This window comes from Aquarana catesbeiana, linkage group LG04 (genome assembly GCF_042186555.1).
Source record: "Aquarana catesbeiana isolate 2022-GZ linkage group LG04, ASM4218655v1, whole genome shotgun sequence".
NCBI classification, from domain to species: domain Eukaryota; kingdom Metazoa; phylum Chordata; class Amphibia; order Anura; family Ranidae; genus Aquarana; species Aquarana catesbeiana.
In genome coordinates this window covers 386758033-386778582 of record NC_133327.1, presented here as the reverse complement: position 1 = coordinate 386778582, position 20550 = coordinate 386758033, and the positions used below count along the sequence as shown (strand labels likewise).

At 39.4% G+C, this 20550-nt stretch overlaps 1 protein-coding gene across 1 annotated transcript in view; it reads left to right on the top strand.

The window, feature by feature from the left end:
- Nucleotides 1–20550, top strand: part of MAN1A1 (mannosidase alpha class 1A member 1) — a 332653-nt gene that overhangs the window by 138556 nt on the left and 173547 nt on the right. Inside the window, exon 4 of the mRNA XM_073627169.1 lies at nucleotides 1202–1282. Within this exon, the coding sequence (XP_073483270.1) occupies nucleotides 1202–1282 (81 nt within the window). The remainder of the gene's footprint in view (nucleotides 1–1201; nucleotides 1283–20550) is intronic.

Sequence of the window (20550 nt, the reverse complement as noted above, 5' to 3'; positions counted from 1 at the left end):
CTGTGGGAGCTGGGAGATAATAAAACCTAAATAGTGGAGAATCCACGTCTTACAAAGGCCTTTCTTGCCTGGTAAAGGTTCGGAACCCATAGGTACAAAATGTTTTTTCCAATTTAATCCTAGCTAGCTTGGTATACCTTTTTAAATTTTATTTATTTTTTTTTCCATGCATTCGTAATCTTACATTTCTACATCCTTACCTCTTTAAGGCTACATTTGCATGGGCAACTGCTGATTCCTGCAGCCATTTCTGCCACATGTGAGTGACTAGCTGCGGCAGGTCGGCAGCCGCCGCAGCTAGTCCTGGCAGCCACTAATTACCTGTGGTGATCACTGCTGGAAACGCACAAAATAGTCCAGCAGAAACAGCTGCAGATTCCTCCCGCTGTCATTCGCATGCCCGAATTCCCTGCCGGCATAATACAATGTTCAGTGCTTCTCGTTATAGCCAACGGCAGTATTTAGGTGAAAAGAACCCAGTGGGCTGGTTGTACAGAAGTGGAACGAGAGATCAACTTCTGTATAACAGCCTGCCCATAGATAGAAATTTGTCCGGTTCCTGCTGAACCTACCAAATTTTGATTCATCTATGGCAGGCTCCACTCAAATTCCTCCCCATTTCCTTCTCTACCTTCCATCTTCCAGAGCTTCCACAAGCACAGATGTCATTATTTTAGGATGCTACAGTACAGCAAGGCCAACTAAAATCTAGCTTTTATGGTACTATACATACAAAGTGTACTGTTTATGCAGTACAACTTATGCATGGTTTTCGTTGCTTTACTCATGTTATGTATGATATCCTTATTGTAGTTCTTCTTAAAATTACAACATTTTAAACCAAAAATAATAAATGTTTACCAGATTGAAAACTGGCTAAACTGAAAGATTAAACCAAATTAGCATGTTTAGTATGTGTGTGAATATTGTAAAGCCATGGATAGAAACCAGAGAATTGCACCTGAGATGCACTGAAATGAGAACATTGAAGGAATTCGTGTCTTCACAGTATTTTGACTGTATTTCTGTAACTGTTCTCCTTTTTTCTAAACAAATTACTGTAAGGCGGTACTAATTTTACATCACTTGGGATCATTTGCATGGATACTAGAAGATGAATCTCCTAAAAATGGGCACAGTTTGCTCTTAAACTTTCTGTACAGTACATGCCATAACATTTATACTCCTTTATATTTTGCAGAATGCAGAAGTGTCTGTCTTTGAAGTCAATATCCGTTTCGTAGGCGGTTTGTTATCTGCATATTATCTTTCAGGAGAAGAGGTAAGGATTATTTAATTTTTGCTCTTTTGTATATTTATGTTGAGAAAGCATTTAGACCGGCCATACACGGTGCAAATTTCTTTCCTGCAACCACTGGTTGCAGGAAAGAAACTTGCATGATTTTCTCATCAACACAGACCGTGCTGACAGGGGAATCAGTAATCGTCTTCTCCTGACAGTGACGGGCGTGGGAAACCATCCCCGCCAGGAGAACACAGTGATTAAGCACAAGAGAATCTTGCAGTCTGTACCCAAGTTGATCGATCAACTTGGTACATTCAGCCTGCCCATTAATGGTTCGACTCTTGGCCAGTTCCTGCTGAACCCACCAGAATTCCAACAGTGTATGGTTAGGCTAAGTAAATATTTGCCCATGGGCTGATTGCACCTTCTATAAGTAGCTGGTGGGGCTTGCTATAAAGGGGAGCTGTCGATAACCTGTTCTTTTGATTGCCTACCCCTCAAGGTGGATGGAACATTGTTTTTGTGAGATGATGGGGATTGGGGGGCATGCTGGACCATTTGTAAATGGGATATTAGGGGGAAGTACAGAGAAGAGAAGTATCAGGTGGACCTGTTACTTTCCCCTGATTGGACAGAGTGACAACTTTTTACTTTAGGTGAGCTTATTTCCTTGTGAATGAGCAAAGCAGACACTCACTTTAAACTCCATACTTTGTACACTTTCTTGTATATGGGTTTTTGTTCAAGAAATAGGAGAAGAAATTTAAATTACTTAATATCTGTTGCACCCTTTCTCTGGATTATATTAACAAAAAATTGCTACAATATAATTTTGGAACTTGGGTTTATTTTGTCTTTTTGCTTAGGGCAGGTAGGTTCTTGATTAAAGAAATGGATACTTTGTTGTTGTAGAGGAGGCCCTGCCGCAGAGCATTCATTGTTGCTAGGACACAGATAACCCCTGCTGAACAGTGTCCTTTTTGATAGGGTGCAGGCAGCCCTTTCTGCGCAGGCAATTTCAATAACACTGTGGAACGGGCTGCCTGTGTCCGAGCGACCGATTTCTAAAAGCACACAAGGTGGAACGGGAATTGATATGTCCTATCCGCATTCATACCTAGTGACAGCCCTTGACTTGGCAAAGCGCCTGGTTGCCAAACAAGTGCTATCAGCCAGATAAATAAATATTTATGTCTTTGCTAGATACGTGATCGAAATGCGGTGGAGGGGTAGGGAGGCCCCTGTTGATTACACTATCTCAGCAATCAGACAAGCCAGATGCACTTTGTCACTTGGGGAATAGAAGAAAAAACAATGTAGTGAGATAATTTCGTTAAATGAGCTAACCTTCCTAGGTCTAACAAACCCTTTCACTTGGAGTATTTTTTTCTGAAATTGCAATGTGCATGTTACATAGGCATTTTAAATTCAGATAGTGCTTAGCACAGTTCTTCTGTAATTGAAAATAGTTGGCCTCATTAATCATTTGTTTTCCGTGTGTTTTTTTTCTACCTGTCCTGGAAAATTTAAGTTGGAGAATAAAATCTGAATAATAGCTTTGAAACAAAGTAGAATATTTCTTACATATGGTAAGGGTCAGTTCACATTTGTATGGTGCCTTGCATTCTAGGTGTGTGTTACATGCGTTTTAGCCAGGTTACCATTGAACTCTATATAATTGCATTTTGGTGAGAGTGCATCAAAGATGCAGTATGCCAGAATTATTTTTAAACACTCCTCACCTAAAAAACACACAGGTGTGTATTGGGCCTAAAGCTGGTTATAGATTAGTAGAATTTTGGTTAAAATTTTAAATCCGATGCTTTGATTTTGTAATCATTAATAGGCCCAAATTGTTTTTTCGACCGTAATGACAAGAACATTTGAAGGTGCAAGATGGAATTTTTTTTCTTGAACAAAGGAATTTCTTAAATTGCATTCCTTCCAAAATTGAATGTAAAAGCAAATTCAAAGTTTGAAATACTTTGGGTCTAGTGGACGAAGTGGCACCACCACGCATGGCATAAAGGACTATGCTCTTACTGGCTCTTTTTTTTTTTTTTTTTTTTGTTATGCTTAAGGCCATTTTGCTATGTTGGAAGAAACCAGAGGCCCCTATATTATCTTGCTGGAAGGGCATTATTAATAAGGTTCTGCCTTTTGTACAGGGGCTGTCCCAATAAGTTTGAAAAAGTGTGGCAGTGTTGGCTTTCAGCCACTGACACCCTTGGTTGAACTTTTCTCTTCAGTATTATGACAGCAGCACTAATAAATCTGTCTCATTTGTGAACTAATGTCTTGACTAGGGGGATCCTTACTGTTTTTATGCGGTTAACATTTAGTGACGATGTTATCTTCACCTGATAGGGCTACTAGTCATTGCTTAGTTATCTCCTGCACTTTAAGAAATATTGCACAAATGGGGTGAGGGGAGGGGGGATTGTTTTTGTTACCTATTACTTTTCTTTGATGCATAGCTAGCCTTCTTAGTGAGGCTCATCGACCTGGTGAGTTTTCTTACCGGGTTGTATTTTTCTTCTTTTCGTGTTGTGTTTATTGTGTGTGTGTCTTTTTTACCTTGTTTTGTATGGGGAAATTTAATACAAATAATTTTCGAGGAAAGTTTGAAATACTTTTGCATGACCTTCATTTAGTCATCGAATGTATTGACAATTTTTTCATGTGAATGTTCATATGAACCTTTTTGAAAATGTACTAGCCAGCTTGAGGTTGATTATTAGAAAATCATGCTAGGTTGAGGATTGCTTTTACAATTTTATGTAGTACTTACAGTATTAGGACTCTGTTTTATCTCTTCTGACTTGAACATGACATGGCAACACTGGTTACAGTGGTAGAAACACGTTCACCTACATACTGATTAGAGACTTCCCATTTCCTTATGAGCATCCTCATCGAAAAAAAAAAAAAAGTTAGGGTCTTAGGCTGGCCAGAAGCAATTTTGGTTGCCGGAAAGCAAATTGCTCAATTCCCCCATCCACACAGTCATTGTTGATGGAGGAATCCCTCCCGTGGAACCATTGTGTTCTCCCGGTGAGGGAAGCCATCTCTGCCAGGAGAACAGTGATGATTATTGCTAACGGGTAAAATCCGACTTGGGTACATTCAGCCTGTGCCCATACATGGTCTGAATCTTGACCGGTTTAGCAGGAACCGTCTATGGCTGGCTTTAAAATGTCGGGGTAGTCAGAAGGCTCTCCTCACTAGTTCCTGACACTTGATAATAGATATGTGGCTGATTGATACCAGAATAAAACGCTTTTTTAAATTTGCCCATACTAGTTATGTTTTTGAGTGCCTCAAACTGTTAGAGGTTTTAGTTGCAGTCTTGTGCAGTTTCATTTCCGCTGGAATTTTTTTTTTTTTCTTGTGAAAAGGTTCTCTTGTTCAAAACTTTTGTCATGGATGACTGACAGAGGGAAGCTTATGGGAAATAGTTTGTCATCTGACATGACAGCTGTTGCTCGAATAGATGTCGGTTCTCCCTGAAATGGTTGATTGCAGGAGTTAGAACAGCTTTTATCCGAACATAGAAACCTATCATCTTTTGCATCTGACAAATTTAAGGGCATGTAACAGGATGTAATTATGATAGCTACTCTGGGGTTAATTTGACAGTTGCATCTTAGTTTTTTTACTACTACCATTTCTACTTTGCAAACAGAAAAAAAAATCATAAACCCCTTTTATCGGTTGTCATATTTTATACAACCTTGCAAGCTTGACCTTTTTGTTTTCTGCAGAATTGAGCTCTTCCTTCTGTCCATATGTAATCATTTTAGCCAACTCCTGCAGTACCTAAAATAATGAATACCATGTTTTGAAAGATATGCAGTCATAATCTATCATCACCCCCACTACAGCTTTATAATCAGCAACTCTATCACTCCTCGGTAATTGCAGCACAGGAGGGGTCACTGAATGTGGGGGGGCCTGACAGACCAATGTTGCTGGGGGGGTGGGGGAAGAGGAGAGGACTTGTGATAGGGCTGGAGATTCAATGGAAAAGGCCAATTAAATGTTTATTTTTACAATACTGTCAAAGTTTCATTTTGGTTTTAGAAAAGCCTGCAATTAGGATATAAAGCAAACCTGTGGTTTAGAACGCAGTTCCAGCCTAACAAAAAAAAAAAATGTAAAAGTCAGCAGCTACAAATACTGTAGCTGCTAACTTTTAATATAAGGACACTTACAAATCCAGGGATCTCGCAATCTGCTTCAGGTGCAGGCATCGGCATTGCAAGTAAGGGAAACCGTTTCCCACTGCGCATGCGCAACAGGTCCCAGAAGGCAGGGGAGGGACATGACGTAGAACGCCGTGTGGCAATCTTATCAGGAAGTGGAAATGGGTACATGTCAAAATCGGTTTTCCCCTCCCAAAACATGCCAAATGTGACAGGGGAGGGTGAAAACAAGCAAAGCTTCATACAAAGGTACATACAAAAAAAAAACCAAACAAATCTATCATTCTTACCTGCTCTGTGCTATGGGTTTGCACAGATCAGCCCCAATCCTATTCTTCTCTGGTCCCCCACTGGTTCTCCTGGCTCCTCCCCCCTGTTGAGTGCTCTTATAGCAAGCCATATGGGTGCATACCCACAATTGGGTGGAGTTCCATTTTAAGCAATGAAGGCAAAGCTACAGGTTTTATTTACTGGCTGTTTCTTAGCTGCACATAAGCACTTTCCCTTTACTGCTGCAGCTTTGTCCACTTACCAGTAGCAAAGAAAAGACAAAGTCCCTAAGGTATGGGGGAGCATGTGGTAACAGCACTGGTGCTGGACATTGGCCCAACATCATCCTATGGGGGACGGGAGGAGAGTTCGTCCTTGTGTAAGCTCAGATTATAGTGACTTAAACCTATACAGGCCTTTCTATTTCTGCCCCTGCAGCTGAGCAATGTGACAGGGAAGTGAAGGAAAGGAGTACTGAGATGTTGCATTACCCTGCTTCGTATATGTGCGTGCATATATATATATATAGTCTCTCTATACATCTATATACCTCAAATTAAAAAGATTATACAGTACATTCCCTTTTAGACACTTTGGATAAGGCCTCATCCAGGCCTATTTATTAACAGTACACCCTTTTCAGTATATTGTTCTTTGATATGGGTGCATGCTGCTAGTGTGAAGGACCCCCAAGGGGCTTTTTGTGTTAAATAAAAGAAAGGCAAGAATGCCTCTGTAATTCTGTTGGCACAATTCCACATATACTTAAATACAGTGAGGGGGCCATTAAGTTGCATCTATTATCTATACTACTACATATAATCTGCTGTCACGTTTTGTTTGTCAGTAACATATTCAAAATAACTAATGCTACTTGAAAAAGATGATTTTTCTGGTCTGACATTACTGTTACTAAGCAATCTTTGCTACAACCAAGTTTGCTGTTTACCAGTGTTCCCTACCATTGCTCAGGTTTAGTAATTGCAACTTCTAAAAAGATAAACATACAGTGGGGACAGAAAGTATTTAGACCCCCTTACATTTTTCACTTTGTTATATTGCAGCTATTTGCTAAAATCATTTAAGTTCATTTTTTTCCTCATTAATGTACACACAGCACCCCATATTGACAGAAAAACACAGAATTGTTGACATTTTTGCAGATTTATTAAAAAAGAAAAACTGAAATATCACATGATCCTAAGTATTCAGACCCTTTGCTGTGACACTCATATATTTAACTCAGGTGCTGTCCATTTCTTCTGATCATCCTTGAGTTCTACACCTTCATTTGAGCCCAGATGTGTTTGATTATACTGATTGGACTTGATTAGGAAAGCCACACACCTGTCTATATAAGACTGTACAGCTCACAGTGCATGTCAGAGCAAATGAGAATCATGAGGTCAAAGGAACTGCCTGAAGAGCTCAGAGCCAGAATTGTGGCAAGGCACAGATCTGGCCAAGGTTACAAAAAAATTTCTGCTGCACTTAAGGTTCCTAAGAGCACAGTGGCCTCCATAATCCTTAAATGGAAGACGTTTGGGATGACCAGAACCCTTCCAAGATCTGGCCGTCCAGCCAAACTGAGCTATCGGGGGAGAAGAGCCTTGGTCAGAGAGGTAAAGAAGAACCCAAAGATCACTGTGGCTGAGCTCCAGAGATGCAGTCGGGAGATGGGAGAAAGTTGTAGAAAGTCAACCATCACTGCAGCCCTCCACCAGTCGGGGCTTTATGGCAAAGTTGCCCGACGGAAGCCTCTCCTCAGTGCAAGATACATGAAAGCCCGCATGGAGTTTGCTAAAAAAACACCTGAAGGACTACAAGATGGTGAGAAATAAGATTCTTAGGTCTGATGAGACCAAGATAGAACTTTTTGGCCTTAATTCTAAGCGGTATGTGTGGAGAAAACCAGGCACTGCTCATCACCTGTCCAATACAGTCCCAACAGTGAAGCATGGTGGGAGTGTTTTTCAGCTGCAGGGACAGGATGACTGGTTGTAATCGAGGGAAAGATGAATGCAGCTAAGTACAGGGATATCCTGGACGAAAACCTTCTCCAGAGTGCTCAGGACCTCAGACTGGGCCGAAGGTTTACCTTCCAACAAGACAATGACTCTAAGCACACAGCTAAAATAACGAAGGAGTGGCTTCACAACAACTCCGTGACTGTTCTTGAATGGCCCAGCCAGAGCCCTGACTTAAACCCAATTGAGCATCTCTGGAGAGACTTAAAAATGGCTGTCCACCAACATTTACCATCCAACCTGACAGAACTGGAGAGGATCTGCAAGGAGGAATAGCAGAGGATCCCCAAATCCAGGTGTGAAAAATTTGTTGCATCTTTCCCAAAAAGACTCATGGCTGTATTAGAGCAAAAGGGTGCTTCTACTAAATACTGAGCAAAGGGTCTGAATACTTAGGACCATGTGATATTTCCGTTTTTTCTTTTTTAATCTGCAAAAATGTCAACATTTCTGTGTTTTTCTGTCAATATGGGGCTTTGCATGTACATTAATTAAGGAGAAAAATGAACTTAAATGATTTTAGCAAATGGCTGCAATATAACAGAGTGAAAAATTTTAGGGGGTCTGAATACTTTCTTTCCTCACTGTGTGTGTGTGTATATATGTATCTATATATATATATATATATGAGTGTATGTGTGTGTGTGTGTGTGTGTGTATATATGTATGTATATGTATGTGTATATATATATATATATATATATATATATATATATATATATATATATATATATATATATATATATATATATATATATATATATATATATATATATATATATATATAAATTATTCGCGCGCACACATTATTATCTATTGGCTGTGCTGGAATGTGGGACGAACTGTCTGCTGAGCTGTGTCATCTATCAATGTATTGACTGGATGAAGTGGGCTGTGACACAGGTTAGGTAGCTATTTACAAGAATATAATCCATCTCCATCCAGTGTGGGTATTCTATAAAAAGCTGAGACAATGAATTTCCACATTAAAGTTTCAGCCAATCGATTTTACCAGTCATTTTGTATACTTTTTTTTTTTTTCTTTATTTGGGCTTCTGTGATATTTTTGCAGAATCATATAAAAGCTTTTTTAACACAATACACTGTTTCAGAGAGCATTTCTGAGAGAATTTGAAGACCTTAATTAAATATTTCAGATTTTTTTTTGTAGGAATCCATTAACTAAAACCTAAAAAGATGGCTTTGAATGGCATTAATATCGTCCAACACCTGATGCCTTTTGTAGTCTCTTCCATGAAAGTAGTGAGACAAGGATTTACTATATAAATTTCCTGAGTTAGGGCAAGGGTGGGGGCACAGGTGTCTGTAGCCTTAGGTCTTGTTTCAGTACCTGTAACATTTTCTATGCTGTTTTCTAGGAGAATATGTAGTAGGCCATCATGCTTATTTTGTTGAATGCATGCTGGCAGATCTTTTAGAATAAACTATGAGCTAAATCTCCTGGTCCCCAACATGTGGTTGTTTGGAATTTATTGTGCAACCCGCAGAGACCCTACAGAAAGTAGTCAGTGTTTTGCCTATTAAAGTTGGAAACAATTGAGTGCTGTACATGATACTTTTTTTTTTTTTTTTTACAGCAGTTGAGCTTCTTTAGGGTCCAAGAACTACTGAAGCCCAGTAGTTACCCTGAAAGCATTGTCCTTACTTTTTTATTTGCACTAGCATACAATTTTTATCAGGGACAATACTCAATTGTTCATGTCGCAAGTGCACTAATACAGCTACAATCACCTTATTAAAGTGGAACTTCAGTTATTTTTTTCAACTTTACATCTAATTAATCTTCTGCCCTTGTTTTAACTTTGGATAGTAAAACATTTTTTTTCTGGCAGTAAATACCTTATACAGCCCACTTCCTGTTTCTTGTCTGGTAAAAATCCTAGGCTTATGACATCATGCACAGTTCTCTCACTCAGTCTTGTGAGAGTTTGCCAGGAAGGGAGGGGGGATGAGTCATAAGAGGGCCAATGAGAGCTGCAGAGCTGGAGGTGGTGTGCCTCTGTGTGTCTGTGTAAATCCAGGAAGTGAACAGGCAGCAGCTTCAGCTGCCCACAGTTGAAATGGTTGCAGCCAGACTCAGTGAAAGGAGATTTCTGCAGCATTATTTGGCAAGTACAGAATAACAGTATATATAAAATATGCAAAGTGGTTGGAGGGAAGCTTCAGAATGGCAAAGATGTTTTGATTACAAACGATGTGAGCAGACTGCAGTTTCTCTTTAAAGTCCATACTGAGGCCATTAAAGGAAAAGTATTCTATAACCTGGTTTCTAGTAGGTAAAATTTTTTTCAAGCGATCTTACTTTTTTTTTTTTTTAAGGGAACTATAGGGAGCTGTAATGGCTGTGATTTCTAGCAGTATCATTGTTGTGTCCCTAACTGATTTTATTTTCTGCTACTGCTATGTTTTGCATTCCTGCTGTTAACCTTTTCCTGACAGTGTAACGCATATATGTGGTATCAAGTAAGGTGGGCCTTAAAGTGTTACTAAACCCAGGACCCTGCATTCACTATATCTGGTCTCCCACAGTACACAGCACATGGAAACTCTAGCAATACACACCAAACTGAACATGTGCAGCTTGCCCCCAAGGCTCTGCTATATCAGCAGATGGATTGGGGATGATGGAAGAAGGGGAGGATCAGAGAAGACTGGATCAAACAGTCTCTTTACACAATGCAGAGGATTACCACCTTAGGTTCCACAGTGAGTATAACGAACATGCTTTACTGCATAATACAGACTGATTTTACTGTTGTGGGTTTAGTAACACTTAAAAGCCCAGCTGCTGCACATGTGTCAATGGTGCAATGTGTGCTGAGTGTGTGCACTCTGCTGTTGGGAGGCCATCCCACATTCATGTATCTGCTGTCAGAGCTATTCACAGTGGTTCTCTAATACGGAAGGTGCACCACCTGCTGGACATGGAAGTCCACCTAAAGGACTACCTGGAGGCAGCATTGGGGGTTAATGTTCTTATCTATCCTGACATCTAGTGGTAGGTTGGTGCCTTATCAACTTGCTTATTTTAGCATTGGTATTTTCCTTTAGTTTTGCCCTTCTGTTTAGTGCTCAGTGGCATAGTCCTAGTTAGTCCCACCCTGTCTTTTTCCATGTTCACTCAGTTTCTAGTCTTCATAGCAGACCCTAGGCTGGGAGGATCATTGTCTTTTTTTACACTTCAAAAAACTGGAAAAACATTTTTTGTATTGTGGTTTAAGAAGTAAATGTTCATATGATTTAACTTCTGTGTCTTAAAGCACAACTTAAGTTACGCTATGATACAATGCGAGCAGGTAGCCATTTTATTAATTTCATGCAATGTCCCTGCTGTAATAAAACCTAACCGAAATAATAGAAAACTAGTGCGCACAACCACGTTCTTAAAAATCAAGGGCACAAAAGGTTAGAGAAGCTGCCAACATAAGAGGTGGCCTCACCCACCCAAATGAGTAGTGTACTAACAGTTAAAAGTATGTGGCACTAGTCTAAATATGCCGCTCATCATAAATCTCCAAAGAATTCTCAATGTTTCCTTAATACACAATAGACAATAATATCTTCTCCCATTAGGGGGCAGCTGAATCAACCACAGTGTTGAATACTAATAGACATCCCTAATAAATCATCAAATTAAATCATCCAATACTGATGTGTCCCTCAATCAAACCAAATGAAAAATGTGACCATAAAATGCTTTTAAAACACAGTGGTAATGATGAAAACTAAACAACGGTTCCTCAAACTGTGTCGTAAAATGTGCATAGTTTCTTCAACATAATAAGTAAACATACAAAAATAAAAAATAAATATTACTGACGAATAAATAATATCAGAGCAGCTAGCATACAATAATGAATGTGCAGTTCAATATCACATAAAATAAACAAAAAGTGATCAAGTGCATAAAAGTGACATTGGTGCAGAGCCGTGCATATATATAAAATTACGACTCTAAAGTGGACTCCAAAATATATATGTAACACCTCTTCCACCTAAACATACTTCTTATACAATAGAAAACTGTGGCATAAACTGTGATCAAGTCCAAAAAATGTATTGCTTCATGCAATGTGATTTGGAATGTCCATACAGATGGTTAATATTAACATGCCAATAACGTGACTTGGTGCTGGATTCATTCACTTGAAAAAACTGGTGCAGCACACAGGTGTTTCCCCCAGCCTCTCACCTTAATCACCGGCCCCAATGGGCCAAGTCAGGCAGATAGTTAATATTTAACTGTAAGGGATGATGATCCAGCAGCCGTCCCCTTCTTCCAAGGATGTACGTGGGTCAGACTCTCACTAACTAGTCACCAGCGCTCACACCGACCCCAAAATGATAATGAAGAAGGAGATGCTTCCATAGTGAAGTAATTTCAATACAAGTTTATTGTAAAAACATAGTAACTTACATGTAAAAACGAAACTGTCAGCAGAAGTAACAGCAGAAACAGTAGAAGGGGACGGCTGCTGGATCATCATCCCTTACAGTTAAATATTAACTATCTGCCTGACTTGGCCCATTGGGGCCGGTGATTAAGGTGAGAGGCTGGGGGAAACACCTGTGTGCTGCACCAGTTTTTTCAAGTGAATGAATCCAGCACCAAGTCACGTTATTGGCATGTTAATATTAACCATCTGTATGGACATTCCAAATCACATTGCATGAAGCAATACATTTTTTGGACTTGATCACAGTTTATGCCACAGTTTTCTATTGTATAAGAAGTATGTTTAGGTGGAAGAGGTGTTACATATATATTTTGGAGTCCACTTTAGAGTCGTAATTTTATATATATGCACGGCTCTGCACCAATGTCACTTTTATGCACTTGATCACTTTTTGTTTATTTTATGTGATATTGAACTGCACTTTCACATTCATTATTGTATGCTAGCTGCTCTGATATTATTTATTCATCAGTAATATTTATTTTTTATTTTTGTATGTTTACTTATTATGTTGAAGAAACTATGCACATTTTATGACACAGTTTGAGGAACCGTTGTTTAATTTTCATCATTACCACTGTGTTTTAAAAGTATTTTATGGTCACATTTTTCATTTGGTTTGATTGAGGGACACATCAGTATTGGATGATTTAATTTGATGATTTATTAGGGATGTCTATTAGTATTCAACACTGTGGTTGATTCAGCTGCCCCCTAATGGGAGAAGATATTATTGTCTATTGTGTATTAAGGAAACATTGAGAATTCTTTGGAGATTTATGATGAGCGGCATATTTAGACTAGTGCCACATACTTTTAACTGTTAATAAAACCTAACCGACCTACCTGTTCAGAGTGATCCATGGACTGTAATCCCAGCTTACAGCAGCCGGGCCAATTCTTTGTGCCGGTGTCTTGTCGAATACTGTCCCCCATCCGATAGTGTCCGCCCTGTACTACGCAGGCCCAGTACAGATGACAAACGAGAGCCGAAAGTTTCCGAAGTTCAACAGCTGATCGTCAGCTGTACACGCCGCCTGCGCTTTTATTCTTACCCTGTGTCCAGGTTCATTCCCTACTATCCAAGTGGACATAGAGTAAGAATAAATAGATGCCGAGCGCAGCGAGGCCGTGCCCAAAGCATGGCGAGCGAAGCGAGCATGTGAGGGGCCCTCTTACACAGCCATCACTAATAAGTGCCCAAGCGCCGTGTACAGCTGATGGTCAGCTGATCAACTTCGGACACTTTCGGCATCTCCTTCTCCTCCGTATTGCGCAGGCGCTGCGCCTGCGCAGTACGGGGCGGACACTATCTGATAGGAGGACAGTTCTCGTCAGAACACCGGGATGACTAGCTCCTGCGCAAGTGCAGCAGTGATATCCTACCATGCCATCCAATGAAGATGGCCGAAAACCCAGCACACAGGAGAAGCTGCCAGTTAGGGAGTGTTGGGAAGGAGAGTATCCTACCATTAGTTACACTTTTTAATGGACAGTTTAGCTGTCTGTGGAGGGTGCAGAATCAGCAAACAGATGACCATACTGTATGGACAGATCGAGATCTATGGAAGTATGTTAGTCCATAAAGTGGCACTCGTGTAATGTGTCTCCATTCTGACTGCGTCTTGAAGCATGTCCAAGATCTATCTCTCAACTCCAGTGGTCTAATCAGATTTTATTTTTTTCATAATGGCTGCGCTGTTAGGATTTTAACATATAATTTGTTAGTTTTGTGTTTCTGAAGCAAAAAGGCTTCTAGTATACACATTAGCTAGTATTCTAAGACACCATGGATGTTGTCTTAAATGTACAGTACAGGACACAGGAATGAGTATTATCCTTGGGTGCCCCTCCCCAATAACCCTACCCCACTCAGTTTTTGCTAGTGTCCCAAGGTGATGGACCTATTCTCGCTTACAAAGAAATAACTCCTAGCTAGTTTATTTTCTCTTCAGATTCTTCAATGAACCTTTCATTGTCTTCTAATATAACAATTAAAGCAGTGCAACCTCCATAAAACCTTGAACTGTACCTGGACCCCACTGTAGTGACAGCCTGCACAGTTGCTTTGGGCACTATCGTTCCCGGATTCTCACCTCGGCACTTTGAGCAACACATTTAGTTAGCTTTTTAGCATTAGTTTTCTTTGGCTTTTTTTTCCCTCTCTGTTTTCACCTGGTGATCTAGCCAGTAACACACCTTCTATATTAGAGTGACTACATTCTGGATGAATGAACACGGGGTACTGCTAAATAGCAGCATTGAAGGCCAGACACCAGCTAATACTTCATAAGCAGTTACGGCAACCGTTTTTTCTCTTTTTGGGATGGAGCTGATCATTGTAAGCACCCCTGCTAGTATTAAATGGCTTGACTGATCTCTGAAAAAATGGTTTACTGGCTGGATCACCAAGTGAAAATAGAAGAAAGTAAGCCTAAAAAGGAAATTAATGCAGCCATCACATCTAAGAATTGATAAGCTGCAATATAGTGTTTGCTTTTGGATTTAATACCTCTTTAAATTTTCAACACCAGATAATTATGCAAATATTACTTCACATTGCTTGCATCACTGTATACACAGTATATGCATTCTTTTGTTAAGTGTATTTTTGCTTGGAGTTTCTCTTACTCATATATTTGTATGCATGAGTTATTTACCATCCAGGGTCATAACTTAAAGTGAAGTGTGTTTCTTCACTGGGCCTTCTACATAAATACACAAGATGGTTGGTAACTGTTGCTGTGTATATTGTTTTTTTTTTTTTTTTCCATTTGTATGCCCATTATTATAAAGACTTTAGTTACACATGTGTAAATTTATACTGATTTAGCCTGGTTCAGAGTTTAATCAGGTATTGTGTTGCACACAAGTGAGTGTAAGCATTAGTAGTTGTGACAATTTCTGGTGAACTTCCAAATATATTAACGCCTATTGACATGTTTTCTAGATATGATTTTATATACTTTTTGCATAGCCCCCCCCCCCTTAAATTGTGATTGAAATCTTAAAGGGGAACTCCTGCCAATTGGCTCGATACATAATCAAGATGCACATGTCAACTGTTTTTACCTGGCAGAATCTCTGTAAATTGCGTTCAGCTGCACTGTATAACCAGGTAGGCAAGAATACTGTTGCAACTTTACGGTTTCTTGTCCTGACAGCAGCATGAACCCAGGTCTGTGAATGAGTTTGGTTACTATGTGAGACTGTCAGCAGACCATTCATTCAATAAAATGTTTCTCTTTAAGCCCCACTCATATAATATACTTGTGCACTATTGCACATGTATGCCTTTTTTATGTCCATTTGTATGTAAAACCTCCCGTGTGTGTGTTTTTTGTTTTTGTTTTTTTGTCTGGTGTTTATCGATTTATGATCAATTTAATTTAAAATGCATTTAATCTTTCGACTCGTATCCTGGCAAAAGGATAGGTTGGTTTTTCTATTCTGCTTGGAGTACTGTTCTGTATATATGAATTGCCTACCAGTGTTAGCTTATTATGTCATAGTAGGTGAGAAATATATTGAATTTCCCTGGTACTATTTCCCCTTCAGAGGTGGTCCTATGCCCTGAATCCCTAATGTGTAGTGATGAAAACCAGCATGAATTTACTTTCAAACATCTGTCAGCTGTCAGCTTTGAGGAAATATCTATTACAGAATATTCTGGTTATGTATCACCTGTTTGCCCTAGGCAAATTTTAAATCGTTTTGAATGAAAAAAAAAATGATCCTGTGTTAATATACTTTGCACCTAAACATTTAAATGGTCAGTCTTCCCTAAATCTTTATTTTAGATATTGGTGCATTCTGTTGGGCTGTATCGCCATTGGCTGCTTAAATTGAATCTAGCTTCAGATTTTTTTTTTTTATTTACATGTTAATGGCACAAGTTCCAAGTAATATGTAGCATTTAAAGTTATATATTATTAACCCCCCCAGTGCCATCTTTTTTTCGGACATCTAGGGTCAACATCTAAAGAATACAAAAGAAGTTTAGCTCTACCTCCCCTTTAGTATGTGTATTTAGTGGTGGAAACCCCCCTGATTATTCACTTCTTTTCTGATACGTGAATAATGGTGGAAACCTCCTATACAGAATATCTGCTTGCCACTTCTGTTTTCACTGATATATTGAACCACAATACATAAAAAGTAAATATAACAATAAGATGAACTCCTATACCATACACCAGTGAATCAATCAAGTCCATAACAATCTAGTTAATGATATTCTGATATGAGCACAATGCCAGTCCCTCAGCAGTTATACCACGTGATATGTGTCACCAGCTTAGTATCAAGTGCTCGCCTCCATGTCTGACCTAGAAAACCGGTCATTGCATGCCTTCCTCACCTGGGGATTAACTCCACTTGTCTGGGTTATTATTTGGATGCATCTCGGATCCAACAGCTCCTTTTGCTCTACTGCCTAAGGTTCTTAGGCATTCATATCTCAAAAAAAAATCAGGTAGGCCATTATCGCACTTTACATTGGTTAGAACTCAGTTATTAAAAATCCAAATACTCACATGAAACCGTGCACTTTAAACCGTGCATGTGGGTTTATAGCTTGTATGTATGCAGTGTACTGCCCCCTTAAAGTGGAACTATAGGCAAAACATTTATTTAATTTTGGATAGAGTATGGGAGGGTTATAACCCTGGTCAGATTTTTTTTTTTTTTTTCATCATCTGTGTTCCATTTCGGAGATTTCCCTTCACTTCCTGTCCAATAGCCATACAGGAAGTGAGAGGAAATCCCTGCAAATTAAGGGAATTTCTTGGAGATCCCCAGGCCATCAGAACTAGTGTCCCCATTGGAAAATTTTCCCCCTATTACGTTTCTGGGGACAACCCAAAATTTGGGATTTTCTGTTACTTTCCATAATAATATTAATTAGGGAGATTTACCCAAATTTGTCCCAATGGGGGCACAGACCACAATAAAAACTGACAGGTGTTCTAATCCCTCTCAACATTATCGAAAACTGAAAAATGTTTTGCCTTTTAGTTATACTATAAGAAACACCAGGACATTGGCATTGCCTTCTAACCTTGCAATTCTGCATCGCTTCCTAGCTCAGCGTGATGACATCATTGACTCTGCCTCCAACATGTTTTGGCACTAATCATGTGACTTTCCCAAGGAGATCAGTGTTTAGCAGCAAGCTTGGTAATAGAACTATTTGTTTTTAGGGTCAGCATCTACTTTCTCCAAAGGAGATACTGGCCCAGGAACATAGTGGTTACATACACTATATTGTCAAAAGTATTGGGGCGCCTGCCTTTAGACACACATGAACTGTAATGGCATCCCAGTCTTAGTCAAAAAGGTTCATTATTGAGTTGGCCCACCCTTTGCAGCTATTAAAGCTTCAACTCTTCTGGGAAGGTTGTCCACAAGGTTTAGGAGTGTCAGTGATAATGTTTGACCATTCTTCCAGAAGTGCATTTGTGAGGTCAGGCACTGATGTTGAACGAGAAAGTCTGTCTCGCAGTCTCCACTCTAATTCATCCCAAAGGTGTTCTATTGGGTTAAGGTCAGGACTCTGTGCAGGCCGGTCAAGTTCCCTCATCCCAAGCTTCTGCAATAGCTTTTACTTGTCTGTATTTACACAATTTCCACAGTTTAGTCTGCTGCTACTGTCTCTTAACCTGTGATCAACCAGTGCAAAAATCCAGAACATTCACCCAGCTCGGTTTTTTACTGCCTCTCCTTAAAAAAAAAAATGTACAGTGTGGGAAGAAAAAGTATTTGATCCCCTGCTGATTCTGTAGGTTTGCCCACTGACAAATGATTAGTCTATAATTTAATGGTAGGTTTATTTTAACAGTGAGAAACAGACAAAAATATCCAGAAAAACGCATTTCAAAAAAGATATAAATTGATTTGCATTTTAAGGAGTGAAATAATTATTTGACCCCTTCGCAAAACATGACTTAGTACTTGGGGGCAAAACCCTTATTGGCAATAACAGTGGTCAGACGTTTCTTGTAGTTGGCTACCAGGTTTGCACACATCTCAGGAGGGATAATTTCTTTGTCAGTGGGCAAACGTACAAAATCAGCAAGGGATCAAATACCTTTTTTCCCCTCACTATATCGGTTTCGCGTGAAATTAACCCTTTTGCTTTTTTCCCGTTTTTGTAACCCATTGGAATATGTTCCCTCTAGGGGTGTACAGTGTCCCTGCTATACTTAAGTATTCCATACAAATTCTAAGAAATGTCCTAGTGATTGCTCCTTATTCATATGCTATATAATAATTGTTGAAGCGATTCAGCGCTCCAGCCACTCTGCCTTTCCGGCTGCTAGGGGTTAGTGTGCATGATTTAGCACATCGCACTGCTTTTTTTTTAAAATGTATTTATTTATTCTTTTTAAACATGCTTTGTTTGAAGTGTACACTTCATTCACTGCAGTGTCGGGCGCTGTGCTGTGGTACTCTGCCTGATATTGCTCTGCAATTCGGCCCGTTGCACTGAGATAAAATGCCGCCTGTCTGCATTTTATTGCAACACGCTGCAGCTCTAGGCTGCGTTGCAGTGTGAATGGGACACTTAGGATAAAATTGTTTTTCCAGTGTGTCCCTGCGTTGACAGATGTTTTACCTTGTGGTAAAATTGATCTTTCAATTATGCTGTTACTGGATGTTACGGGACAAGAATTTATCTGTTACAACTTGTGATGTTGCTAATAAGTCAACTAACTTCCTGGAGGACTCCTTTATTTGGGATCTCCCTTTTGAAAAGCCTAGCTCTTTTTCATGTCCTAGAGCTTCAGTATAGATTTTTTGCACTTATTAGACAAAGTAGGAAGAGAGATGACTTGCCTACACTCAGATCAAAAACTTAAGTCTGTTGGTTACAAAATAATACATAGTATCCTAATGTATGCTAAGAATTTATAGGCATTTTAGAACTGAAGATAAGATGTTTAATATTGATACATAAATGACATCAAGGTACGTCTTCATAACTCACTAAAATGTCTCTAGTTTACAAAATGTAGACACAAACAGTTTGATTCAGTGGTACTTTGAAACCATACATCTGTTTTCTGCCTACCACTTTGCTTTTAGAACAGAGAAAGTACACTGAAAATAGGTTTAGTGTTTAAGATCTGCATACCTGTTCAATATTGGTCAAGAAAATGGCAGTCACATGAGAGTTTCACTCAAGCTGTAATAATTTTACCTAGATGTCAATATTTTTGAGTATTGTTGGTTATTCTTACTACAGTGCTACGGAGCATAATTGGCTTTAAGTATGTTGCTTGCATGCCGTCATCTTGCTGACATCCGCTTACCCTTGTGGATAAAGCCATTTCATGTGCTATAGAAAAAACATGTGCCTACTTAAAGCAAAAGTACTTTTTATTGGCTTTTCTATACTATTAATGGAAGCGATTTTAGAAAACAAGCTTTATTATCAGAGGTGCCACCTAGTGTCAGTTCTGTAAAATACATGGTAAAAAGAAAAAACACTTCCAAACCACACAAGTACTTTCAAAGTAAAGAGGACCATCAAAATGCATTAGTAATAAGTACATTGTAATAATGAAGTATCACACAGCTTGGAATTCTTCTTTTTTTTAATATTTATTATATTCTATAGTGACTTCTAGTTGGGTAACAATTTGTTCTCCTGTTTCTGCGGTTTGAAAGGCATTCCTTAAAGATGGTTTTAGTTTAAGTGGTATTAAAACCAAAAGCATAATATATTGCAGCTTATCAATCATTCGTTTCCATGGCTGCTTTAGTTTGCCGTATGTACTTGAGTATAAGCCGACCCGAATTTAGGCTGAGGCACCAATTTTACCACAAAAAACTGGGTAAACTTATTGACTCGAGTATAAGCCTAGGGTGAGAAATGCACGGCTACTGTAAGTGGAAAAGAGGGTCAATAATGCCCTTTTGCAGCCTCACTGTGTCCATTTGCAGCAATAGGTCCCCCGAACTTCAAACTCGGTAGTTAAGGGTTTCTAGATGCCCCCTAGTTGCAGCCACAATTTGGGGTCTCTGGACCCAAAGGGTCCCGAAATGACATTGCTGAAGTTGGACACAGTTGACTGAATTTGGGGCCCCGTCTCTTGGGGCTACTTGGTGCTATGAACCCCACATGGTTTGGTGTGCAAACCCAGTAGAACTAGAACTACATCATATCCAAATCTGGGGTTCCTAGCATCAAGTGGCCCCAAAATCGGTTCAGAAAATATCAAGCACTTCTGCAGCAGAGAATGACATTTTTCAAACCGACTTTGGGGCCCCGTATCTCGGGGCCACTTGGTGCTAGGATCCTCAGCTGGATATGTTGTAGG